This window comes from Cottoperca gobio, chromosome 12, assembly GCF_900634415.1.
Source record: "Cottoperca gobio chromosome 12, fCotGob3.1, whole genome shotgun sequence".
NCBI classification, from domain to species: domain Eukaryota; kingdom Metazoa; phylum Chordata; class Actinopteri; order Perciformes; family Bovichtidae; genus Cottoperca; species Cottoperca gobio.
In genome coordinates, this window is record NC_041366.1 from 16,918,132 (window position 1) to 16,943,177 (window position 25,046).

The following is a 25,046-nucleotide window of genomic DNA, read 5'->3' on the forward strand; positions in this document are numbered from 1 at the left end:
TGCTGCTTTCTGTTGAAATGATCTGCGTCCGACTTGATATGAAGATATACTGTATAAGTGTCACAGGTGTTTACTGTAAGACTGATTACTAAAATGTGAAGCAGGTGGTGGGGAAGGTGTAAGAATATACACGATGTTTTAGTACCTCAAATAGAGAACAAAATGAACTCCCGACAGCACTGCTCACCAGGAACTATAATCTTTATTTATTGAAAACAATAAAACAGACAACACTATATGAAAATAAATACATCCTACAAATCTGAGGAGCTGATGAAATTTAATTTCAAGTAATCTGTTACATTTGGCACAAACAAACGTTTACAGTGATGAGATGGGACGACGAGCGAACCATGGAGGAGAAAAATAAATAGGGAAGAACTGAAGCAGAATATATGAAAAAAGAAAATGAGGTACAAAATCAACAGAAACAAAAAAGAGGTGTTTATGTTACAGCAGATGTAGATGCATGTGAAGCCTCCGCTCTGTGCAGGCAGATAACAACCCTGTCATTTTAAAGTCACTGCTGAACTCAGATAAAAAAAACAGAAAAACCGTTAGGTCCCTTTGATCTGTGACTTTACTCTTCAACTGAAAAATATTTTCACAAAAAGGCAGACACTAATCTTTTCAAAAGGTCACAGCCAGCAGCTGGTTAGCTTAGCTTAGCATAAAGACAGAACACGGGGAAACAGGTAGCCTGGTTACAAAAGTCACTGCGTGTTGTATCAAACTCATCTAACTCTGGGTAAGAACACAAATATGCTTTAAATATGTTCGTTATAGTTTCTACATTTCCTACCTTTTCCATTTTACACAATGTAATAATAAATTATTCAAATCTTTGTTCAGCGGGTGATTGCAAACAGGATATTGGTGGATTCTGGATATGCAGAGCATTATTTTGTAATTGATAAAATAGAAGCAAATCAAAAATTAAGATAAAACTATTTGTCTAAATTCATACATTCAATGCAGGTTAAGTTGCATTACTTTTTTTTATAATAGTGTCCATCACTGTGAACAGGAGATCTTCATGGTAACAGTGTTGTGCTTGAACATTACGCCTGATAAGAGGTCTGATATGTAAATATATTGAGGAAAAAACACATCCGTGCAAAGTGTTGTAGGCAAAAGTTAAAGCCTCCTGCACTGAAGACGTGAAGCTTGACAGGCAGGTTAGATCGGAAGCGTGGAGAGAGTAAAAGCAGGTGTAAACCCGTTGTTACTTTTTTCCTGAGAATGTTTCGAGGTCAAACGCTGTGTCCACTAAACGCTGCAGCTCCATGAGGTGAGTTGGCTTGTTCCCAGTAGCTGGAGCCGCTGCCGGGTCACGACCAGCATACCTGCAAACATACACACACACAAATGAGCATACACACATTCACAGCAGAGATACCTTCTGAAATCATTTTCCTGGTAACTCACCAGACGGGGCGGGCATGGTTGGTGGTGGTACGGATGCGGGGCTTGACGTAGTCGTGGTAGCCCTGGTTCTTGTGCTCTTCCTGACACCAAACCAGGTCAGCATTTGGATAACGATCAGTCTCTGCTTTCACCAGATCGAACGGGAAGGGTGAGAGCTGAAGAGAGAAACAAATCTGACGTTAGGAGCGCTTTTATATCCGCCGTAATCATACTTGCAGTTCCCATAATTCGAGAGCTTTGGGGGACAAATGTTAGTAAGTGTTCGCTCTCTGCTGCAACTTCATCTCTGTTTCTAAACTGGTATTTGTTTACAGTGAGCCAAATTGGTAGCATCAAAAAGTATGCTGAAATAACCATTAGCAGTTCCTGTTTGCAGAGTACCCATGGATGTACAGACAACTGTTATTGGATTAATTTGATACTGAACAAAACTTAAACACCTGATGATTCTCAGGCACGTTTTGGACAATGAGAAGCGTCTTTCTATGATTTCCCAGATGATTCATGGACGTTTATTTTCGACGGAGTTAATGATTTCCTTGGAAAGTGAAAGTTAAGACTCCAAGAACAGAATAAATCATCTACAGGAAATATCATGTAAATGTCACCATTAGCTTTTGAGCAAAGTCCTGGTCACAGAGACATGTGGGTCATACTTAAGATGTGTAACATGTAGGTGCCTTCATAGGAACCAGGCACCAACACCCCTTCCATAACACAGTTGTTGTCGCAAAACTGAACTCCGTACTCCCACTACAGTTACTTTTTACTCTCTACTTGTCCACAACTCTGACGTTACCTGTTCAATGCGGATAACAGCCAAAGTGTCGTCCATGCCTCTGTTCTTGCGTTCACGTGCCAGTTCGTAATAGATCTTGCCGGTGCAGAAAATGACTCTCTTCACCTTTTCCGGGCTTGCAGCTGCCGGCCCATCGTCTGGGATTATACGTTTGAAGTCGGTGGCTGAAGGATAACAAACACACCCAAACTTTAAATAACACAACAAGAAACTAACTTGTTTTAAGAAGAAAAGAGGTTTACATCTTTTCATCTTCATTCCTCACCTGGCAGCATGTCGTCAAAGCTGGACTTGGCCTCAGGATGGCGCAACAGCGACTTGGGAGTAAACACTATCAGCTGAAGAGAGAGCAAATGAACATGCTCAGTGAACTTTCACCACATTATTTTGTGCTTTGAGTCGCGTTTCATGCTGTGTCACTTACAGGTTTCCTGAAGGGCTGCAGGATCTGTCTGCGCAGGACGTGGAAGTAGTTTGCAGGAGTAGAGCAGTTGACAACGATCCAGTTACAGTCGTACAGCTGACGCACTGCGAAGTTCTCTGACAGTTTCTGACAAAAACAAAAGTAAGGATGAAATTTAGAGGCGAGTGAGAATATACTGAACCCATTAACAGACAACAGTCACCTTTTATTATTATTATTATTATTCTTTTTGGGGGATAATCATGCTGTTCATTTTGGAAATACAGTTTCTATAATGCTCTAGAGCAGCTGTTACCCCAACCACCGGGCCGGGGATCATTTGGTACCAATGTTTCTGACACAAACTCACAGGGAAAACATCCGGGTCATCATTGCACATCTGTAGAAACCTTTCAGGGCGGGCAGACGAGTGCTCTGGACCCTGTGAGAAAGAGAGAACAACACAGCTCCTGTGTCATCACAAGGTCACATTGCAGCATCATCAGACAAAGAAAACTCAGAATGCAGCAGAGCAAGTTCCTCAGTTCCTACCATTCCCTCCATGCCGTGAGGAAGCAGCAACACTATGCCGTTCTGTCTGACCCACTTGGCCTGACCTGAGCTGATGAACTGGTCGATGATACACTGAGCTGTGTTATTAAAGTCTCCAAACTGGGCCTCCCACAGCACCAGCGCATTGGGACTGGCCATGGCAAAGCCTAATTCAAAACCTGCACACATAAAACAGAGCAGGTTCAGTGATGAGCAAGTACATTCCCCGAGTTTGGTTCTCCTACTTACCTTCTTAAATAGATACAAGTAAACCATCAATCACAGTCGAAGAGGGTCGAGGGTTTGTGTGTATGCTACTTGCCTAGTACTCCATACTCAGATAGAGAGCTGTTGCAGACCGTGTAAGAAGCCTGATCAGGGGACATGTAGTTCATTGGGATGCAGATCCTCTTGTCAACGTTCTGGTCATGAAGAACATGGTGTCGATGGCTGTGAAGCGAGTCAGAGAAAGACAGAGTGAGAATTGCCATGAAAAAAATGACATTTAGTTCATTTTTATTTATATGGCGCATACTGACAGAAAACAGGTGGAGTTCATTAAACAGGGATGTGGGTGCAATTTCCATCATTTATTTCTCTCCAAAACACAGAGAGAAACATCAACCAGTGAATTCCCCTGGTTCATGTATGGATGTATTACCTGAATGTGCCCCTCTCCACATCCTGTCCACTGAGGCGTATGTGGATCCCCTCTTTGAGCAGAGAGCCAAAGGCCATATATTCCCCGAGAGCCCAATCACACACTCGCTGATTCACCATATTTGCACGGCCTTTTAGGATACGACTCAAACCTGAAACATGGACGCACAGCATTACAATACAGATTTGAATGACAGCACGTTGGAGGGGTAGTGAAAGCAGGAGAAGAGCAGACAGTACCTCCGTGTATCGTGAAGTCTTCCACGGGGACAGAGGCAGCAATGTTTCCAATATGGCTGAGCTCCTCTTCACTGATGCCGGTGGACGGGCTGTTCATACTTTTAGACTGTCCATCCACTGTGAAAAAATCTACAGACAAACACATCACAAGAAATGTCCAGACTACCTACTGTGAATGTATACCATTCATTAAACGTGTAACAGATTAAGACTCCTCACCAGGCCATGGTGAGTCGAGCCAGTGTTTGATGTGAAGGATCTTCTCATCTTTAGAGCGAGCGTAAGCTTCCTCGCAGATTTTGTCGTAAATCGCTACTTCCTCCTGAAAAAGATGAATGTGTATTGTAGCTTATTATTTAGCCAAAAGCCCGTGTAGGTCGCCCAACATCTTCACCTTCTCCAGGGAGTGACAAGGTTTGACAACTTTGATTTGTGGCAACTTTCAGAACAGGAAGAATGTTTGTTTCCTGCGTCATGTAGAGTTGACAGGATTCGAAATGTCTTGTCTTCAGCGAACAGTACTTCATTCACTTCCCTTTTAAGTGCAGCTCCTCACACAGATTGCAATCAGATTTGCATAAATGTATATTCTCCATTTCTTTTTCACAAAATTCATCAATTATTCCGTTCCTGCTGCACCTTTTCATTCACATAGTGGAGATGCTTCATTATGTCTCACAGAGACACACATACACACATAAAACGTTTTGGGCTTATCTTTCTTGGCTTGTACATATTTAGCATGTTTGATAAGCAGTATCTACAGCAGTGCAGGCTGCTTTACCTCATATGCTTGTGTCGTGACCACTCCCTCAGCAATGACTTTTTCAGCAAACTTCTGCAGGACCCCTTTCTGCTTCTTGATCCGCTTGTACATAAGCGGCTGGGTAAACATCGGCTCGTCCATCTCATTATGGCCGTTACGTCTGTAACACACCTGAATGTGAGAAAACAAGAGTTTAGGCATGCTTTTCTTATGACACATTTCTCTTGTTGACACAATCAAGTGACCATTTTTCTTAATTATTATGTAAAACATTAGCAGTATGGACCTAAATAAAGCAGAGTTAAACCGTAGCCAGTGGGGGCACCTTCTTTAAACTTACCAGGTCGACGACTACATCTTTGTGGAAAGTGGTCCTCCACTCGGCTGCTACTTTGCACACGTACACCACAGCTTCTGGGTCGTCTGCATTGACGTGGAAGATGGGAGCGTTGACGACCCGTGCGACATCTGTAGGGTAAGGAGATGAACGTGCCATTCTGGGATCTGTGGTGAAACCGATCTGTGCGGATAAGAGTGATAATTACTATATTAACAGACGTTGTCGTACTGTACTCATCAGCTTAAACTCAAGCCAGCAAAATCTACTCTTCTTCTTCTTCTTCTTCTTCGTCTTTTCAGGTTAGATATTCAATCTGTATTCAATAAAATCCCCTAAAAAATAATAAAAGTATGATTTAGCATGCCTTTAAAACAAGGAAACAACATGTCATGTAGCTAAACTGCTTTTATTTTCAACATATTCAATTTAAGTAAACTGTTTGGGCTTCCAAAACTTTAAAAATCACAGTAAATACTGAAGGACATATGGACATACATGCTAGCTCTCCATCAGAGCCTTAAAGTGCACACCTGGTTGTTGACCACCACGTGTATGGTGCCGTGTGTTGTGTAGGACGGCAGGTCAGACAGGTGGAACGTCTCGTAAACGATACCCTGGCCTGCAAATGCAGCATCACCGTGAAGCAGAATAGACATCACCTGTGGAATCATCCCTCAGGTTACAAACATGTTAGGAACACGAGCAAATGTGCTTTTTTTCCTTCCACGTTTAAATAAAACTCAGCGTACCCTCTTGCCTTCAGTGTCTCCACAGTAGAACTGCTCCGCTTTGGTCTTTCCCTGCACCACCGGGTCCACTGCTTCCAGGTGGGACGGGTTCGCCATGAGTGACATTGTGATTTCCCGGTCGCTGACCCGGTTCATCCTCTTGTGATACATCCCCAAGTGATATTTCACATCACCAGAACCCTGAGAGCAGAACATCAGGAAAGAGTTCAATCTATCCAAGTGACGATACACTGTTTCACTCCCTTTACTCATTTTAAATGGAATATCTTTGGGTTTTGGCGTGTTGGTCGGCCGAAACAAGCAATTTAGAAGAAGACTCGTGAGTTTTGGAGGTGTTGGTGGACGTTTAAACCAGACAGGGAAGACAGCTCGCTGTTTCCCCTTGTTTTCAGTCTTTATGCTAAGCTAAGCTAATTGCCTGCTGGCTGTAACTTCATATTTAGCGAACAGACTGGCATCGATGCTTCTCATCTCACTTTCAATCACTATCAAATCAAAGTGTACTGGTCAGTTCAAACCTCGTCAGCAGCTTCTAGTTTAGAGTCGAACTGGCAGAAGATTTGGTCCAGCTCCTTCCGGATCACATTAGCCAGCACGTTCAGCCTCCCTCTGGAGACACATTAGGAATGGAATCATGTGATCATACAGAAAGGTTTATTAAAACAAGTAGTGAGTTAAATAAAAAACTGCACAGTCTGCACGTCATTGTTTACCTGTGAGACATCCCCATGATCACACTCTCCACTCCGCTCTGACTGGACTTGTCGATGATGGTTTTGAGGGCCGGGATGAGCGATTCACAACCTTCCAGACCGAAACGTTTCTCTGAAGACCATTTCCTCTGGAGAAACTCCTCAAACCTGTGGACAGGTGGTGCTGCTGCTTCACACATGTGGCTCAGAACATCTATCCCACTCCCCAGACTCAGAAAAACACCTCGCCCTCCAGCTGTTTTGCAATGCTTTTACAGTTCATTACAGAGGAATGTGAAGTAAAAGACAGACCTTGTGGATCGGATCATTCTGGCCAAAAGAGTCTTCTTCTCCTCCAGACTGGACTGCATGATGCCTGGTGTCTCAAACTTCTGTCTGATCCACTGACACTGCTCCATGTTGTTAATGAACATAAACTCTACTCCAATATGTTGACAGTAGGCCATCTAGAAGAGAGAGGGGAAGGTTTTAATGAGCCTACTCTTCAGTATCGTATGTCCTGCTAAAGCTTGTGTTCTGTCTAAACATTATTTTAGAATCTGATTTTTATTTGCTATCATTAGATGTTCTCACAAGAAATCTGAGGATACTTCTTTTTGTATTTATACTCTGAACTGTGGAACACCCTGCATCTTGATTTCAGAGCGCCAAACTCTAAATTAAAGGCATCTTTTTATTATGGCTTTTTATTTGGGTGATCCCACTTTGTCAGCTGAAAGTTTTCCTTTTGGTTTCTTTATTTATATTTATCATGGTAAAGTAATGCAATCAAACATTTTAATTTATTGCCTTTTTTTAATTTACATTTTTGTTTTTGTGCTGAACATTATTATTAATCCTGTTGTGTGCAGTACTTCAGACTGCATCTCTCTGCATGAAATGTTCCCATTTTGACCCATTTTAAAGTACTTTACTTCCAGACGTCGTATAATCTCTCTGAGAGGCAAAGAGCTCTCGCTGCCGCCGATGTAGGTGGTGGTGGGAAGCCGGAACATCTTGTCCAAGTCGGATTCAGCCAGCCCGTAAAAACCTGTTGTAAAGACATTAACATGAGGAGAAAGCCGACCACACCAGCACAGGCATGCAAACAAGGTCAAGGTCGTGGTTGGAAAATGGGGGAACACGTACATAACTAACATACAACCACGAAATAGAAGAGAAAGAAAAAAAACAGGAAACTGAATTCAAGATTTCCTGGAATTTGTGATCCCCGCTGCTTTATTTGACTATTTTAACTCCCTGAGCAGCCGTCTAATCTGCCAGATTACATTTAGTCCAAAATGCTGCAGCCAGACTCCTGACAGGAAGAGAAACATTATATTAAACTCCTTTTGAGCTTCAATCAACCATCCTTTTATTGCTCATTTTCATTATTTTATCTTATTCTTGATTAATATTAGTCTAATAAAATGTAAGGCTCATCATAATCTCACAGTGATGTCTTCAAATTCATTGTTTTGTCCGACCAAAACTCATCTTTTGATGTGTTGTTTGATTAGATGTTTGAATGCTGTGAGATTTGAACTCCTCAAAGTGCCTTTAGTGTTATTGAGCTACATGGGACCACATGAGGGATTCATTATTAGTTTATTAAGAGAGTTTTAGAACTCCTCATTAAGAGTAAAATTAGCTTTGCGTATTAAAATCGAGTCAAGTAGCTTTATCCTTTAATCCCTGATGAGGCCAAATCTCTCTTGTGGTAACTACAGAATCAGAACTGAATTTAAAATGGCTGATCTTTCAGGACATTCAGGCTCTGGACTAACCTGCCAAACAAGAACCGGCAAGTCCGGAGTAGTTCTTTAAAACCTGCTTGTCTGGTTTTAAACGACAAGCAGATCCTTTCTAAGGAGGACCAATGGGAGACACTATAGTGTGCGCTTGTGTTTATCTAATGCATGTGACGTCCAGGTTGCACCAAACAGAGATAAGACAATATGAAACAGGACAGGCCGGGGGCAGGGTTGTATCTATGTCTGTGTTTGTACATCTCTGTCAGCAAATTAGTGCAGGGTGCTGTGCTGAGGACAGGGGGTTTCAATCCAATATGCCAGAGTCAGCGCTCTGCGTTGCATAAGAGATCTTTGGACTTTCCTCTGTGAACCGCCCTTGAAAAAACTGGTTTTCTTTGATGGTGCAAAGTTAAAGCCTAATAATTAAAATCAGTAATCAAGTAGTGTCTGTTTTCAATCTAATCCTAGTTTCATTTGAATGAATTAGGCACAGATAAACTTGGATAGATTCTGTTTGACCCGACTGGCTGCTGAGCAAAGGTTAGTAGCAGCCAACAAACACACACACCTCCTTTCCAAGCAGTACTCAATATACTTTTCTCATTTTCCACAAGAAGAGAAGAAAACCAACATAAAGGAGACCAGGGACAACACCAACACTAGTTTCTAAGCTAATGAAACAGGAAACTGGTTTTAAGTCGGACTTCATCAAGAACACCACAGACCGAAAGCAGCCCGGATGTAGGCCAAGGGTTAGTTTCCACTAACAGAGAAGAACAAGGTTTGAAGTTCTCCTCGTACCTCCAATCAGATTACACAGACGTATTTATAATGAGAGAACTCTAGAGGCATGGAGATACACAAACACACATACTGTAGGTTAAGTATCGCACAGAGCTTCTCATATATTCTTTTAGGCCGATTTGGACTCCGACACCGACCTATTGTTCGACCTCTGTTAACCTCCGCGCCACCAGGACAAAGCAGAACCCAGTGTAACTGAACAATACCACTATGAACTGTGGAAACATCCTATAACAGCTCATAACAATCACCTGTATTTGAACTCAGAGGCCCAACCTTTTCACGAGGCACAATAACAGTTTGGTGCAGGCATGCATAACATGCCACAGCGCACGTAAAACACACACACACATTTTCCAATTTTGTTCCAACTCTTTCCACTACTCCGACATAACTAACAAGTCTATAGTTAACACAGTAATGTTAGCGTCTTATCTTGTTTCCTCAGAAACTATAAGCTGCTGTACAGTATGTGCTGATAGGAACAACAGGATACACATGTCCAAGACATTACAAGACTTATTGTGAAATAAAGATATTAATCAATAATTTGATCGAATACATTTGAGACATAAATAGAATGATTACAAAATATATAAAAGGCAAGACACCACTTTGTAATAAGGCATACTCTACTTTAATACTTTTATTTTGTGCCTAATGGCTTTATTAATGTGTAATAAACTGTTAATTATTTACATTTAAGTAATACCCATCAAAAAAAATACTTGTAGATTGTGCCAGGTGTAGATCCTCCTCGAGCATAACAGTTATGTCTTAGGTCAAGTTGCAGTTTGTATCCACGTCTGTCCAAAATGTCATCACTTCATCATTTAATCCTATTAGATATTTGTGTAAATGTGTTATAATTAGCATTATGCCGTCATAACGTCATGACGTCATGCATTATAAAATGCATATGAATTCTTGAGTTATGGTCAAAAACAAGTTTAGTGACCTCGACCTTTGACTTTGACCACCAAATTGTCTTCAGTTCGTCCTTGAGTCCAAGTGGACATTCGTGCCAAATCTGAAGAAATTACTTTGAGGCGTTCCAGAGATATTGCACTCGAGGCGAATGAACAACCTGAAAACATAATGCCTCCGGCAACCAAGTTTTGTGAAGTTAGAGATTGGCTTTTGGCTACATCAATGGTAGCAGATATAGAGTTATGAGTCCTTTTTAAAATGAGATGCAAGCATTTTTCAAATTCATGGGCATTTGCGCTCAAGTACATAGCTCCACCTTATCTACTTCTTGCTCTCTTCACCCAGTTTATTGTGAGAGTTGAGGTTCAGGTCAGCAGTCATGATCACCCGAGGAGTGTGTAAAATGAAAGGGCAAAGAAAAGGTGGGACAAACCAAAGACACCAAGTGTTTAACAACAAAAGGGATCCAACAAACAATATGACAGGAAGGGGGAAGGACAGGGACAGAGAGGAAAACATTAGTGTAAGCAGGTTTATATTTCTCACCAACGTTCTGGAAACCAACGGTACAAGGGGCATCGTCAAAGTCTACACAGCTGATGTCCAGGGGGTCCAACTTCGCTATGTGATGCCCTCGTACCTACACACAAGGCCACACAGCTCAATTCATGTTTGTGGATGGTTTAACAGGTCAGGGTTTGTCAACCCATTTCTGCAGATTGTCTGTCTGTGCTTTGTAAACTGCTGACTACTTCCTAGAAGATTTCCTAACACATGTCTACACATGTTAACAGAATTCCTAGACACAGAGTTTGAAGAGTTTGAAGCAAAGTTTGGCTTCCTTTCCTAATTGTTTGGGGTTCCCCACAATAGAAAATTGAAATTAAATGCAAATGATTGAAGACTTTAAAAAAAAATACTATTGGCCGAGACATCTTTATTCAATTTTTGAAAAACTCCCAAATATCAGCCTTTAAAAATAAGACTGTAAACCAAAGTATGAAGAGGAACAAAAAAATGTGTATAAACTATATTTACATCCTGAAGCATAATCAATGTCACTGTCAGAAAGAATAGAAATATAAAACCCACCCCGGTAAAAAGCCTTTTATGTGTGGAATACTTAGCTCAGGTGTTTGTAGTTTACCTGGTATGCTCGTATGAGTGATTGTACTGCTAGATGATCCTCCACCAGTTTCTCCACATTGGGCTGAGCACCCACCAGTGCCTTGACCAGTCCCTGAGAAGACCCACTAAGGGGTGGAGGGCTCTGGTAGGCCTCACCAGGCGGAGCCCCAGCGTTAGCATTACGGAAAAATATATCCCAGGACTGCAGGGAGAAACAGGAGAGATAATTAAGGGGATAAATCACTCAACACATTTAAACAAATATTATAATTTGTTATATACTTCTTCATTGTGTCCTCCCAGCTTCTGCTAAAAGGCATGCACGGACACAGCAACATGTACAAGTCTACAGCCATGCTAGCTCTGTGAGACTGGAAGAAGACACAGCAGTAGTTTGAGCTAATAGCTACTATTTCCATGCTAAGATACTCACATTTTGACTCTTAACATGCTAACATTTGCTAATAAGTACTAACCGCATACTTATAAAGACTTCAGGACGCACACAATCTGTCACCGTGAGAAGGAACATAATGAGTAAAGAAATCCTGTGCGTTAATCATTAACAAATTACAAACTGATAGTGTCTTACTGAATGTCTGGAGAGAAGGATGATAAGATGTCCTCAATTACTCAGCTGTATTGTGAAGATGCTGTTCTGTGCTAGCTTGGATATAATGATTAATGTACTATCTTTTCTTGACCTTGCAAATGTCAGTGTGTGCGTTTGAAATTTAGTAGTGGGAAATTCTATAATTCTCTATACCAACTCATACCACGGTATAAAAAAACAAAAAAGATACAACATACACTTCTTTATTACGTTTGAATAAGGTAGTACCAAAGTATTGGTTCTTATGACATCCCTGAAACATATCCTCTGTTCTGGGATCCCTTGTTCCGCTCAGTTGCTTGACTGAGCTTGCAGATCTATATGCAGATGTTTATAAATACACCAGTTTTGACTTGAATTTGTGCTTTACAATACTGAAATTACCACCACAGAGGTCATACATTTGTAAACCAAATCCCATGGCAATCTATCAAAAAAGTTATGCACCATGCTTGACCTTGCATCCAAGTTTCTAAGCAGAGAGGAGAGTAATTGGCTTATTCATTTGAGAGGCTTTTAGGATCAGTGTAGTCTTTACATCCGCCTCTGAAGTGGGATATCAGCTTACGGGTAAAGTGTGACGTAACGTTTTTACTACGTCACTGTAAAACTTAATGCTGTTAACTAATAGACGCACAATACACAGTTCATCACTAACAGACAATGACTGCATGGTGTCTGTTATTACAAAAACAACATACTGACTTGATCAAACAGCAACTAAAGATAAACAGTCTTTAAACTGACATTGGATTCACAACCTTGGACCAAACGTCCATCTTTCACAGTTTGTTGAACATTTTTATGACGGCTCTATAATGTTGAAGCCTGTGTTCAATGGTTTTAAATCCACTTAATGATGTTTATCATTGTGATGATTGTAAATCTGAGGCTGTTTTACTTGGTCCACCAAAAGCAATGTTTAAAGTTCTAGATAAGCTCGGCAACTTGGAGCCAGTAATTCAAGTCATCTCCAGGTCGTGGGTAGAAACCTGATGCGTTCCCTTTACAGCACTTACAATAGAAATAGTCATTGTGCGTAGAACAAACCTAAGTCTTGTTATTATAGGAGCAACGGTATCTCTGGGTTAAAGCCATCATGAGCAGTGACAAGAAAACGTATTGCCACAATGTCACAACAGTTTATTAATTGATATTTTAAGGTTTTAGAAATAAAGCAGCTTGATGGAAATCAGTGCAGTTACTGTTTAGACCTACAATTGTATTTGCTAGTGGCAGTTTGTAGCAATATGGTGCAAACAAAGACTCTTAGCTCTTACAGTTACAGAAAAAACCTCTTTGTCCCAAACCATCAACCAGCACCATGGGTTAAAAGCACAGAAGCCCCCCTCACACAAGTAACATGAGCATTACAAATGATACCAATTGCACTAATAAGAAATTGTGTGAATACAGGAAGTAATAAGTATTATCAGCTGCAAAAGAGACTCTGCATACATGTTCTTTTCTGAAATATTATAAGCAAAACAACATAGCTGGTCCGCAAAACACTAAACACAGAGCCTGATGAGCTTTTGTAATATTCATGAAACAGCCATAAACACACACAGTGGGAGCTGTCTTACCTTAAAACAGATGGTTCTTTCTAACCAGCAAAATGATCCACCACCTTATTAAAATCACTTCAGAGCTTCACTCAGGGAGGTTTCCCTCTCGGTATATTGAACATTTTCAACTCACTACTTTTGCTTCTTTGAGCAGTTTACGGTACAACAACTCCTTGTGTTGATCTCCCAATAAGCTCACAGTTATTCTGTTATTTCCACCCCCCCAGATGCATGCATCTCACAAAGACGTCACTTGAAAACCCATCTATATAACAAATAGTACAAACTACTGTATAGGTAAGGATAATCGTCTGGTCTTTGATGTCCAGAACCCGCGACTAATGAACTCAGTATCCTCCAAATCGCTCCTTAAAACTAATTTTTATCTCAAAGCTTACTCTTCACTGATTGTACTGTTTTGATGATCTAATTTTTAGTTTAATTTATCCTTACTGTTTTATTTTTGATTTGCTGTGAAGCACTTTGTAACAGTCTATGTTGCAGTGGTAGAAATAAGAGTACTAGCAGCAGTAGTATTTCTAGCAGATGTAATGGTAACAGTAGCAGCAGAACTTGTGTAAGTACTGTTAAGTAATATGCTCAACTATTTGCATAGATACCACTAAAGATAACTGAAAAATGTGTTTTTGGTTGAACTGATCTGAAATTAATTTCATCTTCAACCATTTAATCACCGAACATGTGCTTGACAGGCTGCAGAAAGTTTGGCCACTAAGCTATGCTAATAAAGTTTCTTGCACTTGGCATTGGGTTAAATACTACTTTATGATATTTGTACAATCATGATTGGATGACACGTTACAAAACCTGTTAAACTACTTGTTTCCTTTGTTCAACATCATTCAATGTGAAATAATGATGCAACTGTTTTTGTGTTAGTTTTTTTGATGAGAGCCAATTCACAGTGTTTGTTACTCCCTCTGATGTGCTATCTGTCAATATCTGTTTGCTCTACTGGTTGCTACTGTGGTTCCCCACTATTCAAACATGCATAAGCAAATACACAAAACACACAGAGGACCACTAGTGTCTATTTGTACCTTTACCCTACTATATTTTGGACAGGTATATGTAACAATTGAGACCAAATTTCTAATCTTTTCGGGAAGAAGGTGAAGGGGCACTTTTGAATGCTGAACTTTAAACGGTTTTGTGTATGAGTACCCCTCTGAGGTGAAATCAAATACAAGACACGATGTACAGTACCTTGTGCACATTCCTGGGATTCTCCAGCCATGCAAAGTACATCTCCTCCACATAGTTAGAGCTGGTGCCATTAAGAAAGGGCTCAGCAGCCACAGATGTGTTCAGACGCCTTGCAGGCTTAAACGTCCTTAAGCCCCCTTTGATCGCCAACAGTCTTGGCTGTGATAGGCTTCGGGCTGTCTGTGCAGCCGTTAAAGGCCGAAGCCTTGCAACTGTAGTCCTTAAGCGATGCATGGCTGCAGATCAGCCACAGCTCTTCTCCCCCCTCCCTTCCTGGAAGAAGAATACAGCAGCACTGTCCCTGACAAAGGAGATCCTCCAGGCAGCCCCTCTCGTTCCTGCTGTTTGGAGCTGGCTTTTCCACAGCACGTGCTCCTTCTCTTTTGCCTCTTTTGCCGATCGTCTATTGGATCCTGTTGAATGTAAATGTAAATATTGAATAAGTATAAGATCATATTTGTGTTATTGTCAACAAATCTCATGATAAGATCAACGCAGACAATGTGGTAGTCTATCCATCAATACTTTCTGACTGTCTTTGGCATTTAGAAGCCCTAAGACCATTGGTTCTTACTGAAGACATGAATAATTAAAAATACTTCATATGATCAATTCATTGTTGGTTTTGGTCTTTTCGTGAGGTTTGTTGACACATATAAAATATAGAAAATCACCATCAGCTAACTCTGTGCTGTAACGTTATCTTAGTTGTAGATCTAGATGATAAACCTCAGTACAGTACAGTAGGTACTGAACATCCTAAAAATAGCTAGACCACCACTGGGGAGCGTCCTACTCATAACCATTAAATCTGGGTACAGTAGGCCTACACCCCAAACCCGTCCCACCACCGCCCTCCATACACACAACCACAAATTGAATGTTTTATAAATCAACGTTACGTTGTGAGGACTTGCACTTTGTACCCACAACGTGCTGGTCCCCACAACTTCAGTAAAACACGTTCAATCACATGCAAACGCAAACAGCGCATACAAACTTTTATTTTTTACTAACTGTAGCGTCACGTGCAGGACTCACAACCGTCTGTCCGTTAGAGTAACGTTTCTCTTCTCTCAGTTAACTTTGGATAACGTTTAACTTTTCAAGTTCTTTACCTTTTCCGGACGCTCGCGTGGCTTTCTCTACAGCCACCCGATGTAGTGAACGTGGAGCAATGTGTCCTGAATCCTGAGCGCGAGTCAGACACGGCGTGTGTGAACAAAAAAAAGTCACTGCAGCGGGAGAGCTGAGTCAGTCGCGTGTCCGAGCACTGTCTAATCACTCTGGTGCTGATCTGCGTCACGCGGTGACGTCTGCACAAAACCAGCGCTGTTTTTCATTTAATTTTCGTTTTTTATTTTGCTATTCTTTATCCATTTATTTACCTATGTATGTGTTTAATTTTAAATACTTACTTAAAACGTATGTATAATTATGTATCATTATTAACTGACTTGAAATAAAGAAACAGTACTGTTACGTCACAAAACACCACAAGTACGAAAAACTCAGTGAAACTGTGAATTAAAACAGACAACTTTAAAAGGTAACACTTTATTTTATCGTAAAACATTTTATATTGATCTTTTTGTCTTTCTAGGAAGTATATACACAATTACTTGACATATTATAAGGCATTATAATTAGCTGTGAGCAGAGTACATTTTGAAGTGTTTGATAAAGTATTTCTCAACAACTATAACAGGTGTAAAATAATGTGACAATGATTGAAAAAAAAAAATTAGTTGTAAAAAAAAAATGAATTAATATTTTATATTGTATTTATATTTAATATAAATATTGAATATGGTTTAGTACTTATTTATTATATTTCTAATACTACTTATAATAATAATAATAATATTTGTAAATGTATAAAGTCCCTATAATACACAAAATGCAGATCAAAAATGTTTAACAAAACAAAACAAAGAGGTGGATAGTGTTGGGTTTTGAGGCCCAAAGGGCGCTGAGATAGTCTTTCAATTGAATCCAGTAAACTTCTAGTTGATCAAGATACTTATTTATTTAAAGTGATGATGACAGCAATGTCAAAAAATACCCTCAGCCGAGGACACTTTCACACACCAAGTCCACAGTCCGAATCAATAAAGAGCCAGTTAGCTGTCTGTTGGTACAAGTGAAAGTGTTACAAAAACATCATAATCATTTTGCTATATTCTCTACAGAAGGGTGTCGTCGTCCCTCATTGGTCCATGTTGGCGCGGTTATGCCCCTTGGTGGGCCGTCTTGTAGGTGGCGAGATGGAGGTGGACCTGAAACTCTTTGAAGAGAACCTACAGTGCTTCATTCATAACTAATATAGTGCTCATTATACATTTGTGCAGAAATACATGTTGTGCAATAATACATTTAGATTGAGGTGGACGAGTGCATGTGATAATCATTAAATGTGACACAATACAATCAGGAGTTTATTTACTTCACAATAGTAAAATAATAAACTGTTTAAAATAGTATATTATACAATATATCTCAATAACTCTGTATTCGGCTTTCATTTCCTATTGAGTGCATTTTATTTTTATGAATGTGTTCCCAGAGAGGCTACTGTATTGTCGCATTCTACTGACACTTACTACTTGGTTAATGGGTGTTAATGTCATGTTCCTTTTGGCAACTGGCTCTACTGGTAATGCTAATTAAGTTTTTGTGATACTAAAGACAGACACGAAGACCGAGAGACAGGAGATACATTAACACACACTTCAGGTGCCACTCATATTCATAGTGACCTCTTTCACCTGTCAAGCTTTATTTTTAGATAGCAATATCACACTGCAAAAAATACTTGTTTGGCAAGAAAAAGGAAAGTACAGAAGCATGTCAGCGAACACTTAAAGGTGCCCCGTGTAGTTATGTTCAGTGTTTCTCACCTAAACCCATCAAGTGTATCCTTGACCAAAAATGTTCAATGGATTTCCCTCCTCATAAAATATGAAATTCTTTTTTTAATGTTTAAAATTGTTTACTTTTTACATCCATGTTATAAAGAGCAATGCTCAGTAGCTTTACTAGTGGTCAAAAACACCACAGGATACCTTTAAATTATCAAATGTAAAAGTATTCATTTAGCAGAATGCCTCCTTTCAGTGTTTTATATATATGTTTTAATGTTATAGTTAGAAGAACTGAGCTACTTTATTCAAGTAAAAGTATTTTAATACCACAGTGCACATATATTCTGTTACAAGTAAATGTTTTGCATTCAAAATGTTACTTCAGCAAATACATAAGTAGCCTATAAGGAGAATGTTAGTACTGATGCATTGATGTGTAAGCAGCATTTTAATGCTTACTTTATGCACAATTAGGCACTTGAGTCTAAATAGCCTTTATATATGTTTTGCATTTAACATCTTAACGTGAAAAGTTAATTAGTAACTGCAGCTCAAGTAAAGTACTTGAGCAAACATACTCTTTCCACCAATTCTAAACATATATATTTGAATAGTTTCTATATCTAGAGACTCCTACGTTTCACCAGATCACTCAAATACCATTTAACTGTAAATGTCATGATTCTCCTGAACTCTGTTGAGGTGAAACCTGATTTGTTACTAGTTATACTTTTACAGCGGGTGCATGTATATGCTGTGGTTCATTGCCAGAAGTACTTCAAATATGGCACTGCCTGGAACAGAGCAGTAAATGTCAACCTTTGTCCTCCTGACACTGATAATGTCAAAAGCAAGTTAAAGAACTTCCCTTCCTGACAATGTTAACATCACTATCACTGTTTGAGTGCAATAACAGAGTATGTCTAGACTTTGGTATTTATCCTTTTATCTATAATTAAGTGGCATAACATGGAAATAGTCAAGAAAGTAAAGTACAAATACATCAGAATGTTATTTAAGTTCTTCTGTAAATCTAATTAGTTACTTTCCACAACTGATCCTTTCTCCTCTCTGTGTTTATTTAATCTTTTCCAGCTCTGTGATCAACCCGCCGCCCACTTGTTCCTTTTATTGAACCTTGACTCTGTCTTTTGTCCTTGAGCAGTTTCTACTCCCTCAGGTTGAACTGTGCCCTCTGGTTCATACTTACAGTACAGCCAGATCTGGAGCCTGACTGCATTACAGTAATTAACCAATGACACACCAGCACATTCACACACACACACAAATAACACTCTCTGCATTGTCATTTTATTGGTTCACACACTGATTACATCTGATCACATTTTAATATTGATAAGACTTGGAATGCACACCATCGCCATCATTATCAGTATAAGTATAATACATTTGAAAAAGAAACCAGAAAAGCTTTGTTTTACACACAGTAGCGTTCAGTTACTGTTAGTTGCTGCTCTTTTGAAGCAGTTAAAATAGTGTTTTGACAAAAGCTAATTGATAGAATGAGAATTGTTAGCCAAAGAGGAAATGACTCTAAGTGACCAGTGTATGTTTAAAGCACTGATACTATTAGGGTTTGGACTGGACAGGAAGGACTGTTGGTTTGGGCTTCACACCCTATATGGTACTGGTACAACTGGCAACCTGCACAAAATGCTGTCCGCACTTACAAAGTACAACACTGGTTTTTATCTTATTGTATTGTTCAGTATTTGTCTTTTATTTCATCCTCTGTACTCTTATTTGCTTTCTTTTGTTTACTGTAATAACAGCTTTGCACATTAAAACTCTGTAAAAGCAATCGTAAAATACTTTAAATGCTGTTTGAAATGAAGTAAATTAACTCTTGGGACGAATGTCTGTATTAGTTTGTCTTTCTCACACTGCTTATTAGACTCAGGGGTCCCACTCTCCCCAACACAGATCACATTTGTATTTTGAACCCTGCATTTGACGCAGATACACAGCAATGCTCTGTTGTTAGATGTTGGCGCCCTCTTGAGGAGAGATTGGGGGCATTGTCACAAAGGTGAAAACAATTGTCTGCTGTATTTTGACCTTTTGGAGATACATGGTTCTTACAGGACAGAGACCTCTATGTTGGGACACTATAACTGAGACATCAACTGAATACATACAAATGAAAACAATTAAAAACAAGTTTAAGACTTTATTTTAGGTATCTGGTCAAATTGTTCTGACGATATTAATGCATTTTTAAAGCTTTTTAAAATACAAGCGCATTATTGTGTATCTTCTGCAAAGTTAAAAAAGCTGCGTGTAAGAAAGCCGAGAATAATCTTGATTCAGATCCTGATGTGAAATTTGAGTTGTGACAAAAATAAAGTGAGTAATTGGGATCTCTGTGTTTTTGTCTTTGATACAGTTCAAATACGTTTTAAAACTGATGTGGATCTAGCGATTTCTTTAAAAGGCATATTCTGTCATGATCCTCACCAGTATCTAGTACACTATCATAGTAACACAAAAATAGTTTATGCACTTACAAAGCCCAGAAAATAGAGGCAATAGATTATAGCTCACTAGCAGTTCAGTCCAAAAAGAGAAAAATCAACAAAATGCACGATAACACCCAACTTACCAATGTTATTAACTTGGAATATCATGCAATTAAATACCATCTACAGCGTAATTGTAGTTAAGTCACCACTATGAAACTGGAAATTTACATAAACAGCGTGATACTATAATTTCAACCATTGTCATAATTTCTGTAGTTAGCTTGCAATGTTCAGTACATAGAGAATCGGTTAAGAACAACAGTAATATGTTAGCATGCTGCATGGTTGTCACTGTCTCACAGAGCGGCTCAGAGGGGTCCGGTCAACACACGGAGGCGTCGGTTCAGGGTCAACTACACTCCAGAGAAAGCAGGGAAAAAATAAATAAAAAGCTCCATTGAATAACAAAACAAAACGGATAATTAAATACACCCACTGGTCTCTCTCCGCGAGACACGAGGTACTGTTTGTTCATTTCACACAGGCAGCCTTAGTCGTGCAGAAAAACAGCCACAGGTAATAAGAACACAGGTAAGAGTCATGCTCGTCATAAAAAAAGAAGAAGATACCAGAATGAAAGGTTCAAAATGACTAATAAATATACTGTACAGTTGAAAGAGCACAACAATAGACTGCAGCCATAATAATACTAGAAGTAAGTGACAATAACTTTATGTTTGAGAAGAAATAAGAGGGTAAATCTTGATCAGGAGAGTACCACGCTGGAGGCTTTGCAGCAGAGGACAGGTGTTGTCCAGGTGTGTTGGGCGGCTGCAGCGTCGCAGCCACGAACTGAAGACAAGACGCAAGCTAAAGAGTTTCCTTTTTTTCCGCTGATATGCCCTCTGCTGTTGTGTGGGTTTTAATGATGGTGGCATAGGTGTTACTGTCTGTTGTTGAGGTTGTGTAGAGGCAGAGAGAGAAGAGCGAGGTGGGTGTGCAGAGTGCAGGAGGTCGACGATCCCAAAATCAGACTCTTCCGGCTCCTTTAACCCTAACCCCCCATCCACATGCACCTCTCTCTCAGTGCTGCTCTCTCAGATTATCCACTTATTTCTTCTCTGTTCCTCTCTGTTTCTCTGCTCATTAGTCTCATATATCTGGAAAGAAAGCACACGGATAGTTACATTTATCTGTAAACAGTGAGTTCAAACCTTCAATATCAGAGCTTTGGGCCACTTTGGGGGCACCGGAAACAAAGCTGTAAGCACAACACTGACATAAAATCACTTGTTAGCTAACAGATACTACACATCCAGTAGATATGGAGCAACATTAGCATGTCCACCTGATTAATTGATTGATTGTAATTCTAATACTTACTCCACTTTAGATCTGTTTTTCTCTACACAGACGCCTGAGAAAATATCTGCCTCTTATTATTAATATGTTATGCAATGCTCAAACGTTTGACTCCTTGACTTCCTTCCCTGTCAATCTTGACAAACGTAAACAAAAGCACATGTTGGATGCAAAGGAAGTTACACCTTCAGTAACCAGCACCTCTAAAGCTCAGGAAGTCACTGCACCCTGCCAAGTAATCCAGCACATAACCTTCATAAAAACCACAACTTTCTGTTTTTTACACTCTCATTTTGTACGGATTAAAGAAACGAGATACAACATGCTAATCAGTGAGCTTTAGAGGTGTTGGTAGACAGATCTGATTACCTTTGGACAGAGCCAGGCTAGCCCTGGTTTTCAGTCTGTATGCTAAGCTAAGCTAAGGTCCGCCTGTACTGTGTGTGTGAGTGTTGTTTTTATACCTCATCCCTGCAGCGGGGCAGCAGGAGCTCCTGAGCAGTGGAAGTGGACGTTTTGCCACCGACTTTCCCTGCGGTGCCATACTCTGGTCTCTTCTGATTGGCTGGAGCGGGGATGGCCCTGCCCGTCGACAAACTGGGTCAGGCGGATGTAGGCGATGCAAGCGGCCTCGTCCCCAATCATGTGCACGTGAGGGTTGAGGATGGTGGTGTGGATGGGTTTGCTGTTCTTTGAGAGGACTGACGGGAGAGTTCAAACTTTAGAACATTAAATCAACCAGCATCTCAGTCAGTACGGTATTAAAGGCAAAAAATATTTTAGCTGTAGTCTTACGATTGTCAAAGTAAAATCTATGGAAGTCCATTCCCTCCACTAGATTACCCAGCCCCTCCGGCTCAAATGAGGTCAGTCCAGGGTCACAGATCTTCCTGCGAAAAGATCAGAATATCATGGAACTGGAAATGTAATCCTCTTTTAATGGTCACACACATGTGCACAGCACACACAGGGACATTTAGACCCATCCTAGTATTAGGAGCCGTGGGCAGCTATTATATTATCAGAGGCCGGGGAGCAGTGTGGAGGTCCTGTGCCTTGCTCAAGAACACCTCGGCAGTGCCCAGGAGGTGAACTGGAACGTCTCAAAGTACCAGTCCATACTTTGTCCGTTCAGGGATTTGAACCGGCGACCCTCCAGTTCCCGAGCTACTGTCGCCTCTCACGTTTAAATATCATGTTTTAAACATTCAAAAGTGATGAATGTGTCTGTATACCTCCTGTAAAGTGAACAATACTACATGCTATTATTTAAGCAATTCTGTAGCAATATTAAATAACGGAAAAACTAAATGTACTTTGACTCAATCTCTACTTTGTTGAAATAATTTTGACTTTTGAGTAGCTTCAAGTTTTGACTTAGTAACTCAAACGTTTGACTTAAAATCATTATTGTGATTTAGTATCTTATACTATTGATTACGTAGCTTTAAGTTTTGACTTACTGTCCTATAATTCTGATTTAGAAACAACTAATCATTTTAATACCTCAAAATATTGACTTACTAGCTCAACTTTTGACTTACTATCTGATCATTTTGATTTAGTCATTTAGATTTATCTTAGTAACTTATTCTGTTATTGTGACAAAGTAATTATTAACTCAAAGATTTGACTTAATATTTCATATTTTGACTAAGCAGCTTTAAGTTTTTACTTTGTTATAATTTGATTTAATTACTCAAATGTTTTGATTTAGCACTATTACTATCTCATAATGTTGATTTAGGATATTATGATCTTGATTTAGTAAATCAAACCTTCCAATATCTCATACTTTTACTCTTTACTGATTATCGCATCATGAGTATTTAAATGTTTTATCGTGCATGACTTAACATCTGTTGTCTTTCTGCTGGCCTAAATGGGCTCCCATCCCTGCGGACACACTGTACCCACCCCTTCCCTCTCTCACTCAATCTGCCAAAGCATTATTCTTAATTGTGTGGTAGGTAGAGCAAAAGAGAGAGAGAGAGAGAGAGAGAGAGAGAGAGAGAGAGAGAGAGAGAGAGAGAGAGAGAGAGAGAGAGAGAGAGAGAGAGAGAGAGAGTGGATACAACAATGACTGTAATTACTCTTTCATCTGTTAATACAAAGACAAAACACTTTGTATGTCAATCCGATTAATGGCTCTCTGTAGCTGATGGAGAGCGTTAGTGTTCATTGTACAAGATGAAATCAGACTTTTCATACAAGCTGGTGAGAAACAATAAGAGGTGGACTCACGCGTACGCCTCAAAGTCTCCATTGTTGACAGCTTCAATAAGCTGCTCTGTGATCTTTATGATCTCCTGTTTGCGAGCTGCGGAGAAGAAATGTGATTGTATATCATTCAACTTCACAATAAAGCCACTGATGCTCATCTCACTAGACTCAGCAACTCATTCACCTCACACACTGAGGATGAACTCACCTGAGAGCTTGTTACTCATTGTAAGTCAGTCACCAGTGAAATCTCCTCCATGCTACTGCCAGATAAAAACTACTTCCATGCAGAGAGTTATGTTATTTCCCTCTCCATGACCCTCTCCTACACGTCCACCTTATTCTTTCAAAATTAAAAAATGTCACTTCCTGCCCCATCTAGAGACCGTGCCGCCCTCCATCCATCATCCTTTTACATCTCTTGTTCGCATGTGAGGCTGCTTGAGCTCATCACGCTATTCTTGTCCGAGCGCTTTAGCTGAGATTTACTGTGTCCTGCTTCTCCTCTCATTCCCTTCCGACACTGAGAGGAAGGCTTAGCTCGCTCTAATGGACTCCCTCTCTCCTACTCTACCTAGGTCTCTCTCTCTTAGTCTTTCCGTCACTTTTTATTTGTATTTTATCTTGTGCCTCTATCTAAGGCGGGGTATTAGGGTTATTGTAGGTTAAAGGAGGAGGGTACAATATTGATCTCGGACAATATCCAAGTTTTTTTCTCGTAAATGTACGAGTCTATTTGGTAAATTCAGAGTTTCTTTAGTGGCATATTACCCCCTCCCCCTGCTTGTATTTTGTTGTATTTATTTATTTGACCTACAATGGCCCTAATACGGCTTTGTATTACAATCCACCTTCACATATCTTTTCTTTCCTCTGTCTTTCCCCTCAATGCATAAAAAGGTATAAATGTCCTCCATTCAATATTTTAATTAAAGGGTCCCTTCACCCAAATAACACATTTTCTACTAGTGGTGCACAGATAATTTAGGGGTTTATTTGTCCAGGTTTTGAGATATATATGTGTTTTTGCCTTCACCTGATTACAGTGGATTTATTTTTGTGCTGCTTACAGTAATACATTAAAGTCACAAGATACATCTGAAGGAGCCTGAAGTAGGTGAAAAAGATGAGAGAGAGAAGAAGAAAAAACCTTTCTGCTGCACAAAATTATCTTTATTTGTATCTTTTTCTCAACTCGTGTGAAGTGCTGGAGGGTTTTCAAGGTTCAAGCTTCAGCTTTATTGTCATTATATGAAGATTATGCCTAATTATAGAGAATAGAATACAACTATTACATAGGCAAGTAAATAGAACAAAGTATATACTAGTGGAACTAAAAGAAGAAATTAAAAGGGAAACTACCTCATCAGGATGCTTAAAACTATTGACATGAAACAAAGTGTGACGGGGGCATCATGTTTTGGTTGAAGTGCTCACAGCTCTTAGACAAATGCAACATGT

The 25,046-nt window shown here is 39.8% G+C and overlaps 2 protein-coding genes across 3 annotated transcripts in view; both read right to left on the reverse strand.

The window, feature by feature from the left end:
• Positions 1-183: 183 nt before the first annotated feature.
• ogdhb (oxoglutarate dehydrogenase b) lies at positions 184-15,935 on the reverse strand. Its single transcript, XM_029444127.1, has 23 exons — positions 15,772-15,935; positions 14,654-15,066; positions 11,265-11,447; positions 10,664-10,757; positions 7,565-7,680; positions 6,942-7,096; positions 6,651-6,797; positions 6,456-6,546; positions 5,938-6,117; positions 5,719-5,847; positions 5,189-5,368; positions 4,867-5,019; positions 4,302-4,404; positions 4,083-4,211; positions 3,844-3,994; positions 3,505-3,632; positions 3,183-3,361; positions 3,001-3,072; positions 2,652-2,777; positions 2,493-2,565; positions 2,228-2,391; positions 1,429-1,583; positions 184-1,346 (listed from the first exon to the last, which is right to left on the reverse strand). The coding sequence occupies exons 2-23, from the start codon at positions 14,885-14,887 to the stop codon at positions 1,226-1,228; spliced, it is 3,063 nt and encodes a 1,020-aa protein (XP_029299987.1). The 5' UTR covers positions 14,888-15,066; positions 15,772-15,935; the 3' UTR covers positions 184-1,225.
• Positions 15,936-18,811: 2,876 nt separating this feature from the next.
• Positions 18,812-25,046, reverse strand: part of camk2b2 (calcium/calmodulin-dependent protein kinase (CaM kinase) II beta 2) — a 40,208-nt gene continuing 33,973 nt past the window's right edge. For both annotated transcript variants that reach the window (XM_029444238.1, XM_029444239.1), the window contains exons 19-22: positions 23,607-23,682; positions 22,158-22,252; positions 21,827-22,063; positions 18,812-21,160 (exon numbers count right to left, since the gene is read on the reverse strand). In XM_029444238.1, coding sequence (XP_029300098.1) covers positions 21,828-22,063; positions 22,158-22,252; positions 23,607-23,682 — 407 coding nt within the window. In that variant the 3' untranslated portion in view covers positions 18,812-21,160; position 21,827. The remainder of the gene's footprint in view (positions 21,161-21,826; positions 22,064-22,157; positions 22,253-23,606; positions 23,683-25,046) is intronic.